The sequence below is a fragment of the Esox lucius genome, chromosome 9 (genome assembly GCF_011004845.1).
Source record: "Esox lucius isolate fEsoLuc1 chromosome 9, fEsoLuc1.pri, whole genome shotgun sequence".
NCBI lineage: Eukaryota > Metazoa > Chordata > Actinopteri > Esociformes > Esocidae > Esox > Esox lucius.
The window spans coordinates 6,231,023-6,250,043 of NC_047577.1; the positions used below are offsets into that span (position 1 = coordinate 6,231,023).

At 45.4% G+C, this 19,021-nt stretch overlaps 3 protein-coding genes across 5 annotated transcripts; 2 read left to right on the plus strand and 1 right to left on the minus strand.

Annotated features, from left to right (window-relative positions):
- The first annotated feature begins 484 nt into the window (after positions 1-484).
- On the plus strand, positions 485-4,502 carry c9h19orf53 (chromosome 9 C19orf53 homolog). The gene is made up of 4 exons (XM_034294470.1): positions 485-610; positions 3,075-3,195; positions 3,631-3,683; positions 4,097-4,502. The coding sequence occupies exons 1-4, from the start codon at positions 485-487 to the stop codon at positions 4,259-4,261; spliced, it is 465 nt and encodes a 154-aa protein (XP_034150361.1). The 3' UTR covers positions 4,262-4,502.
- A 379-nt stretch (positions 4,503-4,881) lies between these two features.
- Positions 4,882-11,746, minus strand: si:ch211-196h16.12 (regulator of G-protein signaling 4). Its single transcript, XM_010872645.3, is given in 7 exon segments — positions 4,882-5,345; positions 5,348-5,414; positions 5,932-6,095; positions 6,547-6,599; positions 7,594-7,665; positions 9,179-9,463; positions 11,658-11,746. Coding segments are annotated over 6 exon segments (498 nt in total). The 5' UTR covers positions 9,223-9,463; positions 11,658-11,746; the 3' UTR covers positions 4,882-5,247.
- An 84-nt stretch (positions 11,747-11,830) lies between these two features.
- slc25a23a (solute carrier family 25 member 23a) lies at positions 11,831-18,877 on the plus strand. 3 transcript variants are annotated; one of them, XM_020049720.3, is made up of 12 exons: positions 12,511-12,597; positions 13,613-13,743; positions 14,349-14,472; positions 14,913-15,000; positions 15,539-15,650; positions 15,759-15,917; positions 16,170-16,343; positions 16,434-16,547; positions 16,838-17,005; positions 17,154-17,301; positions 17,475-17,631; positions 18,199-18,877. In XM_020049720.3, the coding sequence occupies exons 3-12, from the start codon at positions 14,442-14,444 to the stop codon at positions 18,224-18,226; spliced, it is 1,179 nt and encodes a 392-aa protein (XP_019905279.1). In that variant the 5' UTR covers positions 12,511-12,597; positions 13,613-13,743; positions 14,349-14,441; the 3' UTR covers positions 18,227-18,877. The 3 variants fall into 3 exon arrangements, with proteins under 3 accessions (XP_012990673.1, XP_012990674.1, XP_019905279.1); XM_013135219.4 differs by lacking the exon at positions 13,613-13,743 and having other exon boundaries at positions 11,831-12,597; positions 14,346-14,472; XM_013135220.4 differs by lacking the exon at positions 13,613-13,743 and having other exon boundaries at positions 11,831-12,597.
- Positions 18,878-19,021: the final 144 nt, after the last annotated feature.

The following is a 19,021-nucleotide window of genomic DNA, read 5'->3' on the forward strand; positions in this document are numbered from 1 at the left end:
CCACGTCTTTACCTTCCCGTACCACAACCCACGTCTTTACCTTCCCGTACCTCAACCCACGTCTTTACCTTACCGTACCTCAACCCACGTCTATACCTTCCCGTACCTCAACCCACGTCTTTACCTTCCATTAACCTCAACCCACGTCTTTACCTTCCCGTACCTCAACCCACGTCTTTAACTTCCGTACCTCAACCCACGTCTTTAACTCCCATACCTCAACCCACGTCTTTACCTTACCGTACCTCAACCCACGTCTTTACCTTCCCGGACCTCAACCACGCTTCATCCCGCTGCACTACACACAATACCACAACGTATAAACGCAATATATAGATTGAACAATCACCTTATTTTCGTCTGATACGGCCAAAGAAGCAAAAGTCTCAGCTTCAGGCAATGTTTTAATCGGTAATTGTTGTTTTTGGGAATTTGGAATGGTGAATGTTTTTGTTCTTTGTGTTCTATTTCTATGATGTGCTGAATGTCACAGGTGTCCCACCACAGCACCTGCTCACTGCCTTACAGAACTGGCACCACCATTCCAAACCGGCGCGGTACAAGGGGTGCGCCCCACAAACTCTCCGTACGACAGGTCCGTAGAACCCAGGTCGGAAGCAGTTCCCACATAGGGTTAGATGGTTGCTTAGCCCGGCCACAAGACAGCAGGTTAACTTGGGGAGAATGTGTCCCCTTCAACGCGCCCTCCTCCGTTCCAGAATGACGCTAACCGCTGGGTCCACAAACGCACGACGGTTCAAAGTTCGCCCCCCCTGACTTCCCCGCCCCTCCGCTGTTAATCTGTTAACGTGTCTCACTCAACAACCTCATCGTCCCCAAGCACCTCGTCAGCCTCATCATCCAACTACCTCATCCCTGCACCTCTTCATCCTCAACACTATAACACTTCATCCTCTTACCCTCTGATTTCTGAACAACCTCCACCTGCATCCCCCTTTCCCCCTTTCTAGTCCACGCCAACCATACATACAGAAAGCTTTCCTGCGACAACGAAAATAAAAAATATTTAAATTCTAGAATCCAGTGTATCACATGATTTACACATTCTAGAATTGGAGTAGAGACCCCTCAATTCCCAAACTCCCCCCTCAAACACCTTAAACATACCCCCCCCCCCCCCCCCCCCCCCCCCCCCCCCCCCCCCCCCCCCCCCCCGGCTCTCCTCCCCTCTCTACCCCTCATCCCCTGCCCCCTCCCTCTCATCCCTACCAATATTGATGTTCGGTGTCAAATCACAATAAGGGTCTAAAATCACCACTGTCATGTTTGGGTCTTTCTTCCTTTCTTTGTCTTTTGTTTTGGGAAACGGAACTGGAGACATCTGAAATTGGTGGATTTCAACGGTCGAGAATAATGTAGCAACTCTGTCACCATCTGTAGATTGTTTTGTTGAAAACAAAAAAAAAAAAAATGTAAAGGAATTGGTTTGTTTGCCATCATGAAGACTTCTTTTAGCCTGGCGTACCGGACCTGATTTGTGCGAACATTCCACTCTCTCTTTACCATTCTTTGGCATGACAAGAAGTGGATTGTTGGCCCAAACTTTCTGGCACCCATGCTACTCTTGTTTGGCTGTTGTTGTTTCGTTTTTGTCGTGATTCTTAGTAATAGAACTGTTGTTTATCACGCTGCACTGAGAGGCCTCGCACCAAACACACAAACTAGCACACACACAAACCACCAAACACACACACACACACAACCAGAAACGCCCAAAACTCATGAAAACACACCGAGACATACACACTGACAAACCTGTGACTAATACCAACGACTAGTGTCAGAATAGACAATGTTTGCCAGAATAATCAGTCATACAATAGTGCACTACTTTTGACCCAGGTCTTTAGGGAATTGGGTACCGTTGGGGATTGTCTACAAAAAAAATACGTCCCAAACCTCCCGTCCAAGCTCACTGGTAGGGAACCATCTACACTCCCTAGTTCCCTGCTGTCTAGGATGCACGCGCCAAACCGATCGATTCTAAGGGACGTGAGCGAGAGTCAAGCTGTGGGAGAGGCAGCGATGTCATAACGAATCAGGTGCCAAAATTCAAACACTGTCGTCACCTTTCTTCCCGAAACCGGTGGCAGAAGGTCCCGTGGCTGAGGGAACATCAGCGTGTGTGGAGACTGGGAGGATCGGAAGGGCCACTTCAGTGTAGTTATGTTATTGTTGATATTCACATCTGGGTTTTAGTTTTGTATCATGTAGAAATAGTTATGAACTGGACGTTTTTTTTATATATATATATATATATGTGTATATGAATATAATGCTGTAAACTGCATACATGAATTAAGAGATTTCTCTTTCACATCAGTACAATAAAGATGGAACGGAAACATTAAACTAGTCTGTATTGCATTCTTTTTCTCTTTTTTTTTTTGTCGCTGTAAATATAATCTCTCCACCTAGTACTGGGCCTACCCAGAGGTCTCCTCCCAGCTGGACGTGCCTGGAACACCTCCCTAGGGAGCCGTCCTGGGGACATCCTTACCAGATGCCCGAACCACCTCAACTGGCTCCTTTCGATGCAAAGGAGCAGCGGCTCTACTCCGAGTTCCTCACGGATGGCTGAGCTTCTCACCCTATCTCTAAGGGAGAATTTATATTCTATTTTTATTAACTGAATTAATTTCTTTTTACAGCATTTTTTTCTGGGGCATTTCATGATGCAACAGGCAAACAACTGATGGAGTTGGAATATTTCCCTATAAATTGAAAGGTAACACAATCCGTACAAAGGAGTTTCAGACATTTTCTGAAATAGTGACATTGCAATAAGTAACTTAAAAAAAATGGTTTATTCCCCGAAATATGTTTTCTTTACAGAATTCAGCTACATGGAATTTGGAAGAAAAATAACTGAAACACAATCCTATGTTTCCTATTTCCCAATTTCTAGAAATGCGTTAACTGGATTTTAATATTTGAAATTCAATTTAACGTATCGTAGCATTTAAAAAAATCCACGACGCTCCCCAACCTCGCAGTCTTCCAGTACTCCCCAGAATTCACTGTTGTGACACAAAACTGCATCCGGTCTGAAGCTCCACGGTTATAAAAATCCGCAGCATCAAGATGGCGCAAGGGGAAAACAGAAGTTTAAAGCGCAGCCCGGTGGAGCTAAGAAGCTAAACAAAACAAAACCAATTTTATCAGGAAAAGGAGGTATGTTACATTATGACATTGAGGTATTGTCTTCAAGGTATTTCGCCCTGACTTCGTCATTTTCCTAAATGTGTTTGCTCATGTGTAATGGGATATGCACCCTCAAAAACACGCTTCAATCAGGACCCAGTTTCTGTTTAAGTGGGACGTTACAGAACTTATGATAGCACACATTTTTTTTTTCTTATAAACCGGGTGGGTTTGAAACCTGAGTGCTTACAGTCGTGGTTATATGTATTGCCAGAAACCTGGAGAGGAATCCATCTCTAATGGGGTGGCTAGTTCTCTTTTGGCTATGCCAGATGGACATTTTAAAAGTACACAACCTTTTAAGGAGGAATTGTTAATTGAAATATTCTGCTGTTTAGATTAGTGACTTGGTCATTCACTAAAAATTAAGTCCTCACATGCTGTTTTGTTTGTTTTCCCAGGAAGGTCGATTACACCAAAGAAAGCCAAAAGTGGTCCAGCAGCAGCAGTTGAAGAAGGTTAGACTCCGCCCTGAACGCCATCAGTGCCTCTTTAACTAATAATGGTTCAAAACGTATCTGGTGACCGGTGCTTCTTTTGAACAATAATGTATGTTGTGTTAGGTTGCTTGGGAGTAATCACAATTATTATAGATTTTTTATCTAACTAAATAACACAATTGGCCACTAAATATGATCAGCTGCTCCAGTCAGTGATCTTATTGATGTGCATCGCAAGTCAAAAAAAATTTTATTTTGAAGGTTGAGTAATTTGGTCCATAGATTAGTTAGTCATCTTGTAAGAGAGGGGGATTGTTCAGGTTTCCGATCACTCTTAACACGTGACCTCAAAAGTGAATGGAGTTTCAGACCCATTACAAAGTACTTCTCACTTCTAGGTAGTCCCCTAATTCATTCCCCCTTGCCCTCAGGGCCTGGAGGTGGCGATCAGGAACAAGATTGAAGAGGAGGTGACGCACAGGGCGAGCACCAAACTTCACAAGAGGCTCAGCATCGTGAAAGGGGCGGAGGTCAAGCCCACCCCTTCTAAAGGCAACAACCACCCCAACCACCCCCCAGCCAGCACCTCTCAGTAGACTCTTACCCGTCATCCTATGGTTTGAGGAGGGCTAGGAGGACCTGACGGGGAGAACGTGAACGTCGCCGTTGAAGGAAACCGCAGTTTGAATGTCGTAGAAGTGTGAGGGACCTCTAACCTCATTGGCTGGTCCCTCCTGATGACCTGTTTTGGAGTCGTGGTTGGAGAACAGAGACACGTTTCTACCGTATAGTCCAGTTCAAATTGAAAATAAACAAAAGTTGTGGACTTTTTGTAAAGCAATTGTGTATTCTTGAGTTACGCGTGGGGGTTGAGTAGTGTACTCAAGGTATTCTACTCTTTCACTACAAGGCCCGGAGCCTAATGGCTTTCTCTTCTACCTCATCATTGATTTCAACCACCTGGTTTCCCAGGATTAAATCAGGTCCATATCCGAGGGATTGCAATGACAAAATGGAAGGAAACTGTCTTCGAGTTGAGTTTGTGGGGTGTAAACGTTGAAGCTACGCGGGGCTGTGTGTGATTTAAGTAGGGTTGTGATGAGGAGGGGGTTCCTCTAGTGTTCAGTTCTCTGTGTTGTGGACACTCCCATGATCCTTTGCTCTGTGCATGTATATACCTCTGTCGAGGATGGACTACTCAGGCTAGGGCTTTGGGTTTTTTCCCAACATATTTTATTGTTGTTTCATTTGAACACATCACACACAGATGACAGCAGAGATTTGAGGTGTTGGCATTGTGACGGTTGTATTTCACCTGGCTGGAATTCAGCTGCTTTTATTACTTTAAATGTAGGTCTACCGAGAAGGGCCGTGAGAAAAGAATTAAACATTTCTAATGACAGTAGCTTATAACTCACTCTACAAGAGTTACTAATAAGACAAAAATAAAAATAGGTCCTATCGACAAATTGCTGAACAGCTTAAAACAGTCCTAACATAAATGATCTTCAAAGTCACGCAAATCACACAGAGCTTGTTATTGTGTGGGCCTCCAAAGCGGCAGGGGGGCGCTATGTTAAATCTAAGGGGCCCCTAAGGTCTCTAGACAATGTGGTGAGCGAAGGAAGCGACGGTAGGAGTCTTTGGCCATCAGGTTGTAAACATGTTGCTGGGCCTTGTGAATGTGTCGCTGGCCGGCGCCTCCAACGCCCTCAGTACAGCCTCTCTGGTCTCAGCATCCAGGTTCACCTGAGGAAAACCAATGTGACATTCAAACAACGCCTCAGGCTCTCTCTATACAACCTTCAGACAACGTGGGGAAAACATTCAATCAGTGTATTTTTTTTTTAAACAGGGCTGAGATCAGATAATGCTGTTACAACACACAGACAACATGGATACAACACTCAGACAATATGGATACAGCACACACAACATGGATACAACACTCAGACAACATGGATATAGCACACAGACAACATGGATACAACACTCAGACAACATGGATACCACACACAAACAACCTGGATACAACACACAGACAACATGGATACAACACACAGACAACATGGATACAACACTCAGACAACATGGATACCACACACAAACAACCTGGATACAACACACAGACAACATGGATACAACACACAGACAACATGGATACAACACACAGACAACATGGATACAACACTCAGACAACATGGATACAACACTCAGACAACATGGATACAACACTCGGGCAACCCCTCTGCGTCACTCCACCTACTTCCTGTGGGGCACCAGGGTGGAGGAACCGGTCGTACATGGACCGGGCTTTGGCCCCCTGCAGACCTGCCGGGGTGGAGCCGTACTCCTCACAGGACATCCAGAACTCCAGGTTCTCCTCGCTGAACTCGGACTGCAGGAAGCAGCGGAACGCCTTCTGGCCAACTGCGAGGAGGTTCCCGGAGGGACGAGGAGGGACGAGGAGGATCACAAGGAGACATTCCAAGTCAGACTATACGTCACTGTGTGACCACACCCCTCCAACGAGGGAGAAGGGGTGAGAGAGAGGGGGGGAGGTGCTATCTACTTTGCCCTTTGGAGTTTTTGGGACTGAGCTTTTATTGAAGGGCACATTTGGTTTTAGGAATTACAACAGTTTTTATACAGTGTCCCTTTATTTCAGAGCACCACCAATTGGCTTCGGAGTTTGCTATTGGTTCCTGTCAACAAGAGGAGAATATAAAATAGTTTTCTCCATGTCTTTATCTACTGGTGTAGACTGACAGCATGAAAACAAATGTAATTAATTATTAATTAAGTCTATAACACAACAACATTTGGAGAATAGAAAGGGGTCTGAATACTTTTCGAAAGACCTGTATAGTATGTAACTTACTTTTGCTGCCTAGTAAAGACTCCAGATCCGGGAGAGCTTTGTTCTCAAGGATCCTTTTGGAAGAGGAACAATGGAAGGAGAGAGAAACAGACAGGCAGATCAAGGACAAGCTGTGATGAAGATGATCAAACCATTTCTTATTCGGTCGCTCCAGACTGCCTGAGTGTAAACCCTGAGAGATAACATTGTTCAGGATGTATCTAGTAGTCTTGTTCCACAGCAACATCACTGGTGTTTTGACAAACGATTTGCAACATTTACACCAGAAACCAAACAGGGGTAGGGACATGAATCGCTACATTTTGAAAACGTGATTGTGTACATTGTGAAATCTCTATTGTCACGGGATGAATGAGTCAAATGGAATTTGGGCATGGTTGGGTGGCCATGACGATATCAGAGTCAGATTTCCAACCTCAGATAACATCCACACTCTTAGGGCAAGTGTCGCTGGATCTCCAGTGACCAGGACAGTTGTTGATGTCCTTTTCCGAAAGTACAACAACCTACACAGGGCAACGTCCTCCTCACCGCCCTCGGGTTTTCATCATGAAACCAGAGAGAAGAGTGGCCCCTACTGGCCCGCCAACAACTCTCCAACTCCAGTAGAATCTGTTCTCCAATTTAGGGAGTGACCAGGACCGACTCTGTCCTCTGATGCCAGCCAGTGGAATACAGGGTGACGTGCTGCCTAGCCACAACAATTAATATTCTCCACGCCTCATTGATGCCACCTCACCTGTATATGTCCAGTGTCGTACTGTGTACTGTGTAGATAATGGAAAAACAACCAGAGAGTCTAAAATGGTGAGTGGAAAAGAAGCCAAGTAGAGTTTAAAATGGGGAATGGAAAAGACGCCAGGTACAGTCAAAAATGGTTAAAGGAAAACCTGCCAAGTCGGTCTAAAATGGGGAATGGAAAAACAGCCAAGTAGAGTTTAAAATGGGGAGTGGAAAAACAACCTCGTAGAGTCTAAAATGGGGAGTGGAAAAACAACCTAATAGAGTCTAAAATGGGGAATGGAAAAACAGCCAGGCCAGAGTTACCTGTGTTTTTGATGATGAGACCACTCCTGTTTGTCTGCCAGATGAGTCAACTTTATCCTCATTCCCTTCGCTCTGCAACACACAAAAACACATCCTGATCGAGCACCACTAATCAACCATTTTCTCTTCCTCAAACCCTGAAACCAACCTAATCTCAACCCTTCTTTTGCTTTAAGAAACAAGTAAAATCTACACACACCCGCATTCAGTTTCAACCTTACGTAACAACAAAACATATAGGTTTCATCCCCCCACAAAATATCAGAGTACAGGGCTATTCAACTACACACAACATGTCACAGATTACCGGGCTATTCAACTACACACAACATGTCACAGATTACCGGGCTATTCAACTACACACAACATGTCACAGATTACCGGGCTATTCAACTACACACAACATGTCACAGATTACCGGGCTATTCAACTACACACAACATGTCACAGATTACCGGGCTATTCAACTACACACAACATGTCACAGATTACCGGGCTATTCAACTACACACAACATGTCACAGATTACCGGGCTATTCAACTACACACAACATGTCACAGATTACCGGGCTATTCAACTACACACAACATGTCACAGATTACCGGGCTATTCAACTACACACAACATGTCACAGATTACCGGGCTATTCAACTACACACAACATGTCACAGATTACCGGGCTATTCAACTACACACAACATGTCACAGATTACCGGGCTATTCAACTACACACAACATGTTACAGCTAACCGGGCTATTCAACTACACACAACATGTCACACACTGTAACTATATATTACACACTATAACTATATACTACACCCTATATACTACACACTATAACTATATACTACACCCTATATACTACACACTATAACTATATACTACACCCTATATACTACACACTATAACTATATACTACACCCTATATACTACACCCTATATACTACACACTATAACCATATACTACACCCTATATACTACACACTATAACTATATACTACACCCTATATACTACACACTATAATTATATACTACACCCTATATACTACACACTATAACTATATACGACACCCTATATACTACACACTATAACTATATACTACACACTATAACTATATACTACACTCTATATACTACACACTATAACTATATACGACACCCTATATACTACACACTATAACTATATACTACACTCTATATACTACACACTATAACTATATACTACACCCTATATACTACACACTATAACTATATACTACACACTATAACTATATACGACACCCTATATACTACACACTATAACTATATACTACACACTATAACTATATACTACACACTATAACTATATACTACACTCTATATACTACACACTATAACTATATACTACACCCTATTTACTACACACTATAACTATATACGACACCCTATATACTACACACTATAACTATATACTACACCCTATATACTACACTGTATATCCCATTGTAGGATACCCTATATACCACACCCAATACACTATATACTACACTTTGTATATACTACACCCTGTATATACTACACCCTACAAAATTCCATATTTACCTCTCCAAACATGATGAGGGCAGGGAGGACAGTCCTTTACACATTGTAAAATGATGGGAATATAGTATGAACCAGAACAAAGACGAGATGTGCGTTCATTCCTCTCCAGCGTCTCGGTCCCAGCCACCTCCCCAGGTGCTCCTTTATACCCGCTTATCGGCACATCAGAGACCACTGGGAGGGGGGTGGCGGACAGAGAGGCAGAGGGAGGGAGAGATGGAGGGATAGATTAACAGAGGGAGAGAGAGATGGGGGGGAGGGGGAGGGTAGAGCCAGGTATGAATGCTGGGAAGGATGTGTGGAGGGAGAGAGGAAGAGAAGGTGAGATATGAGAGTACCTGTGTACTGACAACAATAGATTGTTAATGTACCAGAACCACTGACACCAGGGGGGACCGGGCAAACAATGCTCTAATTAGGGAGTGTGCACGTAGAGATCAACAGGCCAGTCTGTCAGCGTGTGTGTGCGTGTGTGTGTGTGTCAGGGTGTGTTTACACGTCTCGGCCAGTCTGTCAGTCAGTATAATTTTAATGATGCGTTCACCAGAGAGAACCAGGTGGTGTGCACCATAATACATCTATGGAAAGGTGTGTTTGTCTTAGTGTGTGTGTGTGTGTCTGTGTGAAAGAGGGAGAGAATATATGAGGGCATTAGTTTGTAGACTATACTTTCATTTACTGTGTGTGTCTGTGCGTGTGTGTTGTTGCAACACAGAACAATGTTAACCTTAAAAACAAGATTTGTGTTGGGCATGTTTTACAATCATGCCCATAGCTATATATAGTGATTCATTGTATACCAAATAAAACTGCACAAAACCTGTGCTATGACGCTTCAAAATGTTCACTTGTTCATTGAACAATAATAAGGCTAGCCTTCATTTAAGAAATCCTTAGATACTTGACATGCTGAACTGTGACTGTAACAGATGTTTTTTTATTCCTGACATCGAAATGGCCTGGAATTAAGGAGTCATATTAAGGAGTTGATTCTCTGACTTTGATTAATTGAGCTGCCAACACAGAGAACCTTAATTACCCTTTCAGGTATTGGAGTCGTCGTCTGCCGGCCCCTCGTTGTTTTGCTCCTGTTTCTAACTAGAATAATTAACTAGAATAATTAGTACTCAATTATTTCTAGGCTGACTGTGTTAGCACAACCCCTGGCTTCCAATCAATTTAAATAATTCGTATTTGTTGTTTTACTACAAATGACATTTTGTCTAGGTTTCGATCCATTTCAGACGAAAGCACAGCCCTACTAATGACTTACCGAATGCCGCAGACAGGACTCTTTATTAAAACCCTGTCTGACTACTGATTGAATAGAGTGTGATCGGCTCTCTGTATAACCTAACGTTTGCGCTTCTACCTATAAACGTCTAAATCACATTTAAAGCCATCTCACATATGAGGCAAAAAGTAGTCTTAGCTTAAAAGTAAACAGACCTTTTCTCTTTACAGTGGGACTTGATGGGTTCTGGGGCTAACAGAGTAATATGCCAACGTAACGCAAGAAGGCTTAGAGGCTTAAAGTTTGACAGTAGTCCAGTAAACTCCAGGAGTGTTTAGAGAGACACATTTTTTGGGGGGACTCTGTATTCCACCACTGTCTGACTGGTCATCAACAAACGGAGAAAAAGCTAAACATCTGACACAGTCCAAAGTAATGGAGGGTTATGGATTGGCAGAGTAAAGCCCAGATCGCTACCTATTTGAAATGCAGTGGGGGCAATTAAAAAGTGGGCCGTGCATTCAGAAAACACCTCAGGCAAGACACAGTTGAAATAGTACTGTAAAGATCAGTGGGCAGGAATTCCTCCCAGTCGATGTAAGAGACTCAGAGAAAGTTAAATGAAACTGCTACCCTGAGTTATTTCAGCAAAAAGGGAAGCTAGGGTGTACTTGTTTTTTCTCCACATTATGAAAATGCATGTGTTTTGATTTTATGAATGAACAAATGATTGCAAAGTATAATATTTCAGTGTCATAAGTTAACTAGGTTACTTGGATCTGTGTTGAAGTGATGATAACAAATCCATATATTGAAATATGTAAGAAAAAACATTTCCAGGGAAAGTACTTTTCAAATGACAAATTAAAAACCAATTTAGCCTGCTAATTCATTTTCTTTGGAAGAAAGTGAACTCAATATGCTGACAGTTTGAGTTCAACACAACTGACCATGGATGTAGCACAAGATTCTGGGCCCTGTACATAGGCGGTCTCTGAGGGCCCCTCCCCACTTTATTCAAAGGCACAATTTAGAAGGTTATAGCCTATATTCCAAATAGGAGAGGATGGTTTGTCCGATTTGATCTAATTTGGATAGGTTCAGCGTATACCGAACTCTCAATAATCTCAATGAGAGCCGTGCTGGTTTAAAAAAAAGGCTATGTAAAAAATAAATAGCCTATATAGCCCTACGAGTCCCACCACTGGCTACCATAGACACATTCAACAATGCCTTTCAATTCACCTTGGCTCTGTGGTTGTAATGGCTGAGAAAGAACGCTGACTCTTCGGCGCAAGAAGCAATCGCGCAAACTCTAAACAACTACGCATTTTGTCGACCGTTTACTTTCACTCAGCTGACCGCCTCCTTGCAGCCAACTTGAGTAGAGCAACGGCATTTGTAGGGAACACCGATTACTGACGCGAGGGCAGACAGTGTCTTCATTACGTGCTGTGACATCGGGGAACATCAACCCCTCCGCGTCAGACCCCACGTAGTCAACACTGAACGCCGACGCAGACGATTTTTCCACGCGGTCAAGTGTGCACTCGCTGTCACTGAAACCGGTGAAGTAGACTTGAGCGTCAGGACTGATTGCGAGCCACAGATGGGGGGTTGTTGTGCATTACGAAAAAGCCAAGAGGACAGTATGTATTATTAGCATATTCGTGCTTATAATCTTCGACCGTGCCCGACATGTCTGTAACGAAAATGACTGACAGCTGGATTTTAAACGAACAATAGAAACTTATGTTTAATATGAAAAACCTATGAAAAACCTGAAGAACCTATGAAAATGTATACGGCCGGACACTGTCCCGAGATCCACTGGTTGAATTTGTTTTATCTGGAAAATTTACTCTGCCCTTCGCCTGTGTTGCTTGACTAAACAGGTGGTACACCCCGATTTGGTCAAACGGGGAAACCGATGATTCTGTAGGCTATTCCACCGCGGTCCTACCCACCAGTTCAACTGTCAATACGCATGGGGCTACCAGGGGATGATGTACCCTGGGGCTGGACCACTCGGGCTCGTTGCCAGGAGGATGTGGACCCGGAGAGGGAGAAGCGATGGGTCGAAATGTTTGACGAACTGGACTTGAACAATGACGGAGTAATCGATATCCACGAGCTCCGTACTGGTTTGGCGAAGCGAGGGCTCTCCCGCCGCGCTGTGGACCGGGTAAAAGCAACCGACTAGCCTAGCATGTGTGTGGCTATGTGACTAAATTATGTAACGCAGACTAAAAAGTCACCAAACTGCGCTTAAATCCAAAGTATTTTTTCCTGTCCGCGTTTTAAAAAGGGAATTATTTTGACATTGCCCGGTCAGGCATTAGGGTTAGATGAAGTTTAGGCGTGCGTGTTAGGTTATTGAGGTTGAGGTTGTGTATTAGGCTTAGGGTAACGTGTACGGTGGGCGTGAGTGAGTGAGTGAGAGAGAATAATACCTAAGAGATCAGTGTATTACATGTCAGACATAGCCTAGTCAGACCAGTAGTATATAATATACAAGATGTAAATACAGGATTAGTGTATTTTATGTAAGAGGTGATCATACCAGTGTGTTGTATGTTAGAGGTAATCAGATTATTTAATGTTTTGTATGTAATAATGATATTATTTAGTGTTAACGGTCCTGTTCTGTTTATAAATATAGTACTAGTACTAGTAGCTGTAGTAGTGGTTGTTGTAGCTGTAATTGTAGTAGTGGTTGTTGTAGTTTTACTAGTAGTAGCTGTAGTTGTACTAGTTGTTGTAGTAATTGTTATATTAGTATCAGTAGTTGCATTAGTATTTGTGTGTATATGCCTTTTCTTTCAGAGTGTTTGTTTGTTTTGTCTGTATTCATATGTACATGCTCCTTATTTTAGTTCAAAGAGAGACTCCGTAAGCTGAGAAAGTATTTAACCTTTCTCACTCACGTGTTGCAGTCTCGCTTTCTTTCCCTCTCTTCCTGCCCACTCCACATATTAATCCCAAAAAGGTCAGCACAAGTACATATTACTGTGTGTGTGTGTGTGTGTGCATCAGCCTCTGAACATTATGTATTTGACTTTTGGAAGGTTAAGAGAATAACACTGTTGTTACCCTGACAACACAACCCCATCCTCCCCTTTCTCCTGCCTTCCCCTCTTCCCCTCCTCTCCCCTCCTCTCCTCTCCCCTCCTCCCCCTCCTCCCCCCTCCTCTCTCCAGTGTGGAATGTGAGCGGGCTTGTGCACCGTGGAATGCAGATTACTCTGTTAGACACGGCAACAAGGCCTTTATGCCAGGATGTGTAATGTTCTGTTAACAAGGAAGTACAAACACACACACACTCACTGCTGGTAGGTTGTGTAAACAGAGTGATCGAGTGGAGAACCAGTGTCACTATGTCCACAATCAGCAAAAAGTGGTCAGTCTCAGCTAGTCTGAATTAGTCAGAATGTCAGTGAGACTGACCTGGGTTCGACCTCACAGCGGTCAGTAACAGCTAGTCTGAATCAGTCAGAATGTCAGTGAGACTGACCTGGGTTTGACCTCACAGCGGTCAGTCTCAGCTAGTCCGAATCAGTCAGAATGTCAGTGAGACTGACCTGGGTTTGACCTCACAGTGGTCAGTCTCCGCTTGTCTGTCTACCTGCATGTCTGTTTCTTGTATCTTACTCTCTTTCCTCATGCATCTGTTCTTCACAATATTAACATTCCATATGCCCTCCCCCCTCTCTCCCCCCCCTCCCTCCCCCCCTCCTCTCTCTCTCTCCCCTCCCTTTCTCTCTCATTCACCAAATGTTTCCTAATTTTCTATCCCTAACCATTTGGGCTCTTCTTCCTCCTCTCTCCCATTCCTCCCCCTTCATCTACCGCCCTGCTACATTCCTCCCACTCCTCCCCTTCCCTCCAACTCCTCCCTACCCCCCCCCCCCTCCCCTAAATCTCCTCTCCCCAGCAGATCGTCAAGGAGGGCGACTCCAACAACGACGGGGAGCTGGACTTCAACGAATTCTGCCAGTACCTCCGCTCCCATGAGGAGGAGCTCAGGGTCATGTTCCGTAGCCTGGATCGCAACAATGATGGTAGCCTGCGTGGCTTCGTCTTACTCTACTTACCTTCAGTGTATTTAGTTTAGCCCTTAACACTACTGACGATCAGCGTACCCCTTCTAAACTAAACCTATACGGTGCCTGTATTAGTTCTGTTCCAGATCTGTGTAAATTAAATATTATTTTGTACATACGTCCCAGTGTTCCCTGGGTGACCTTGGGGGACTGGGGTCATGGTCAGGGTCAACACAGATTTCACCTTGTCTACTCTGGGATTTGAAAAAGCCACCATTTAGTTCCTGGTCCTATTCTTTACCTGCTAGGCGATCTGTGTCCCTGAATATCACGGTCATTACGAGCAGAGTTCAGAAAGAATATACGTGCACGTTTACATACAGAAAACCATATGCGTGCACGTTTACATACATACGTGCACACACTGGAACTGTGACACAGAGTGTGTGTTTTCACAGGTGAGATAGATGTGTCAGAGATCCAGAACTCCCTCCAGTCTCTGGGAATAGCTGTGAGCCAGAGACAGGCTGCAAAGATCATGAAGAGGTTAGTAAATCTACTCTGTTTTATTGGAATTTACAAAAAACCCTGTGCCTGTGTAATTTGTGTGTGTGTGTGTGTGTGTGTCTGTGTGTATCGCTGCGTCCCAAATGGAGACCCGTTTCCCTCTGACATTTGCACTAAGCTGAATCCCGTAAGGCACTACATTATTTCTGAGTTTGTGTAATTTCACACAAAATCATGTGTAGGCATGCCAAATTATATGACATATTCATCCGTTTATGTCACATTTCGAGACTTGGCAGCTGTCAAACACAAAATACAAACATATTTATTTATTTGAAAACAACAGATTGGTTCATTTAGATTTTCCTGCTTGTCTTATTAATTACGGGGGGGAACATGAGTTCCATCATTTAAGGTAGCGTGCCCGGAATGTGTTGGTTTCATTGGTCCGCTCGCCACTCTTTGTAAGTCGCCCTCAGAGTTTCGTCAGCAACACGTGACCACGGAGGGCCCTCGGAGAAGGGGCTTAGTGCAGAGGGGCTGGTTTGGGACTCACAGACTGTCTTTCTGTGGTCAGTATGGACAGGGACGGAAACATGACCATCGACTGGGACGAGTGGCGAGATCACTTCCTGTTCAACCCCATTCACAGCCTGGAGGACATCTCGCTCTACTGGAAACACTCTCATGTGAGTCACGCACACACACAGATACACACACAGTCACAGACCCACACAGTCACAGACACAGTCCCTCACACACATTCTCTACCGCCACTCCCTCGTCCCCGTTGCTAGATGCTGGACATTGGAGACAACCTGACGTGTCCTGACGAGTTCTCGGAGCAGGAGAAGAAGTCGGGGTTCGTCTGGAGACAGCTGATGGCCGGAGCCATGGCTGGATCCGTCTCCCGGACTGGCACCGCCCCCCTGGACCGCATCAAAGTCTTCCTGCAGGTGGGGGAGAAGAGAGGTTTATTCAGCCCCATCTGGTGGCCATGTAGGGTATTGCCGCCAAAAGATTCCAAGTAGCAGTGTCACCTAACCTGTGTACACTCCATTTGACCCGTCAGTACATGTTCACTCCCCTCAGTGCAGTTTAAAGTATGATAAACTAGGGTGAATTAGAGTCTGTAGGCTGCATGGAAAAGGGAACAGGGGGCACTTTAGGGTTCAACCCCCCCACTAATCAATGCCTGTGACCCTCAGGTGCACGGTTCTACCCCGGGGAACCCAGCGGGGGCGCTTGGGGCGGGGAACATCATCAGTGGGCTGAGGGCCATGGTGAAGGAGGGGGGCTTGGGTTCCCTGTGGAGGGGCAACGGGGTCAACGTCCTGAAGATCGCCCCGGAGACCGCCATCAAGTTCTGGGCCTACGAGCAGGTGTGAGGGAGGGGGGTGTTTACGGTGTGTGGTGCCGGGCTGGGCGGCGGGTCCCTCTTCTGACAGGTTCTGCGTCGTGTGTGTCTCCAGATAAAGACGCTGTTGCGGGGCAGTGAAAAGAGGGGTCCTCTGAAGGTTCACGAGAGGTTTGTGGCCGGTTCCCTGGCAGGAGCCACCGCCCAGACCGCCATCTACCCAATGGAGGTGAGGGGACGGGCTCTCCTCACTCACCCTAACGACAACACTTCCTGGTCGTCCAGCAGGTTTTCGCGTAATGTGTGAATTGTAGTCCCGAGAAATGTCTGAAAACAAGTACACACTCGGCCGGCTTCGACTACTTTCAGAATCTTCTGCAACATTTTTTCACTTATTTTTGAGGTGGCGTTTTCTTTTGCTGTGCAAGCACACACGCACACACCCGCACGCACGCACACGCTTGTCTGGCTCTCCCCACCTTCCCCAGTGACGTCCCCCTCCCCCTGCGCCTCCTCCAGGTGCTGAAGACCCGTCTGACCCTGGGCAAGACCGGTCAGTACGGCGGCGTGTTGGACTGCGCCAGGCAGATCCTCCAACGGGAGGGAGTCAGGGCCTTCTACAAAGGGTACTTGCCCAACATCATCGGCATCGTGCCCTACGCTGGCATCGACCTTGCCGTCTACGAGGTGTGTGTGCGTGTGTGTGTCAGATCGAATACTTATGTTCGGGGTAGTGTTCATTACATGGTTGATAATGTCAGTGCCCCCCCCACCCCACTCTCTCTCTCTCTCTCGCCTGTCTCTGATTCTTTCCCCCCCTCGCCTATGTGCCCAGACCATGAAGAACGCGTGGCTCGCCAGGCACACAGGCTCAGTGGACCCGGGAGTCTTCGTGCTGGTGGGATGTGGAACCATGTCCAGTACCTGTGGTCAACTGGCCAGCTACCCTCTGGCTCTGATCCGGACTCGGATGCAGGCCCAGGGTGAGGGGACCAGGTTGTTCTGTGTGCGTGTGCGTGTGCGCGTGCCGGGATGAATGTACACACGCCTCCATGTCAATGTCCCTGTCATTTATTTCGCTCTCCCCCTTCTGTGTTCTCCTCCCCGCCCCCCCCCCGTGTCCTCCCACCGCCACGCCTTCCCCTACCTCCTCCAGCCTCGGTGAAGGGCGGCCCCCAGCTCTCCATGCTGGGTCTGTTCCAGAACATTGTGACCCAGGAGGGCGTGGCAGGGCTCTACCGCGGCATTGCCCCCAACTTCCTGAAAGTCATCCCCGCCGTCAGCATCTCCTACGTTGTCTACGAACACATGAGGAAAGTCCTGGGGGTCGGGGGTCACAGGTGATGGGGGGGAGAGGGGGGGGAGTCAGACAGCTGGGGGAGGCGGAACGTAGGGAGGGGGCAGAGAGACAGGAGATTGAGGAAGACCCTGGATATGGACAGAGAGAGGGAGGGGAAAGAGGAAGAGGCAGAAGGTAAAAAAGAGGGATGGAAAGAGGGGATGGAGGGAAGGGAAGATATCTTAAAGGCCTTGGAGTGTGGGAGAGAATGACGGGGGAGGGAAGGACTGAGGGAGACCTCAACTGCTGCCCCTCCATTCTGCTTAAATGGCTTTTTGGTTGCATGGTAACGTGTAAGTGACGACGCAGTTTCTATGACAACAAACGTGACTTTCCATTGCCCGGGCTGCATGCAGAGGTGTGTCTCGTCTGAAGGTTAACCGACTAGCTCTTGCCGGGCTGGGTTTCTCTGTGTTATTAACAACAGGCTTGGACATGCTTGACAGCCAACTAACAACGGTGCTTCGGGGGAAACGTTTGGCATTTCAATCCTGACAAAACCTCAAAGGAATGATCACCGTCTCCCCTGGTGAACCTCTAGGTGGAGAATAGAGAAGACTTTGGGATAGGCTGACACTACCGGCATGTCGTGTGGTCGATGGGACTTTGTAAGCCTCACAGACAAGCGACTGGAACCACACCACCAACTGACGTTCATGAGCTTCTTCGTAACGGACCAGGGCCATTTCTTTTTAAACTTTTCCTACTTAAAAAAAAGGACCAGTAGCGTGATGGCACATCCTGGAGAAAACCAGTAGAGGAGGAAGAGGAGGTGTTGAAGACTTGCTTACAGTCAACCAAAGGGATTACGATGTGTTTTTGGACACAGATTTTATCACATGTGATTTAAATTATTATGTTGTGAACAGACTCCTACTGTACTTATTAGCATCTGATGCTATTGTGCAAGATGTTAGTTCAGTATTTTTATTTTATTTATAATGAAAGTTCAAATGCTTTGGGGATATTTTAGACAGCCATATAAGAAATGAACACAGTACTGTATTCAGCGTTGTAAAATTCCTATGATTTAGATGAAATTCCCAGATTTTCCAGAAATCCTGTTTTGAATATTCCTGGAATCAGATGGAATAAGCACAAACACAGGAATTCTTAAGCAGGCATATCAGGAAAACCTAAGAAAATTACCTGATTTTGCAGTCCTCAATGTTTTTCCCCCTAAATCTCCGGGTTACATAAAGCTTGAGAGTCAACAAACAGTTTTATGAAAGTGTTATGACTAGCAAAATAAGTGTCAACTAAGACTTTAATCAAATGTTTTACCAAAGCGTGTAAATACTAGTATGTTACAAAAGAGTTTCATCAAGAGTTTTATCAAAGTACTAGAATAGTCAAGAGATGCT

Excerpts from the sequence above, each read along its gene's own strand:
- c9h19orf53 (XM_034294470.1), top strand. The coding sequence starts at position 485 with ATGTCACAGGTGTCCCACCACAGCACCTGCTCACTGCCTTACAGAACT. Across the intron at positions 611-3,074 it reads GACAGGTCCGTAGAACCCAG|CTCCACGGTTATAAAAATCC; the intron begins GTCGGAAGCAGT and ends TCCGGTCTGAAG. Across the intron at positions 3,684-4,096 it reads AGCAGCAGCAGTTGAAGAAG|GGCCTGGAGGTGGCGATCAG; the intron begins GTTAGACTCCGC and ends CCTTGCCCTCAG.
- slc25a23a (XM_013135219.4), top strand. The coding sequence starts at position 12,400 with ATGGGGCTACCAGGGGATGATGTACCCTGGGGCTGGACCACTCGGGCT. Across the intron at positions 12,598-14,345 it reads CCCGCCGCGCTGTGGACCGG|CAGATCGTCAAGGAGGGCGA; the intron begins GTAAAAGCAACC and ends TCCTCTCCCCAG. Across the intron at positions 15,651-15,758 it reads TCTACTGGAAACACTCTCAT|ATGCTGGACATTGGAGACAA; the intron begins GTGAGTCACGCA and ends CCCCGTTGCTAG.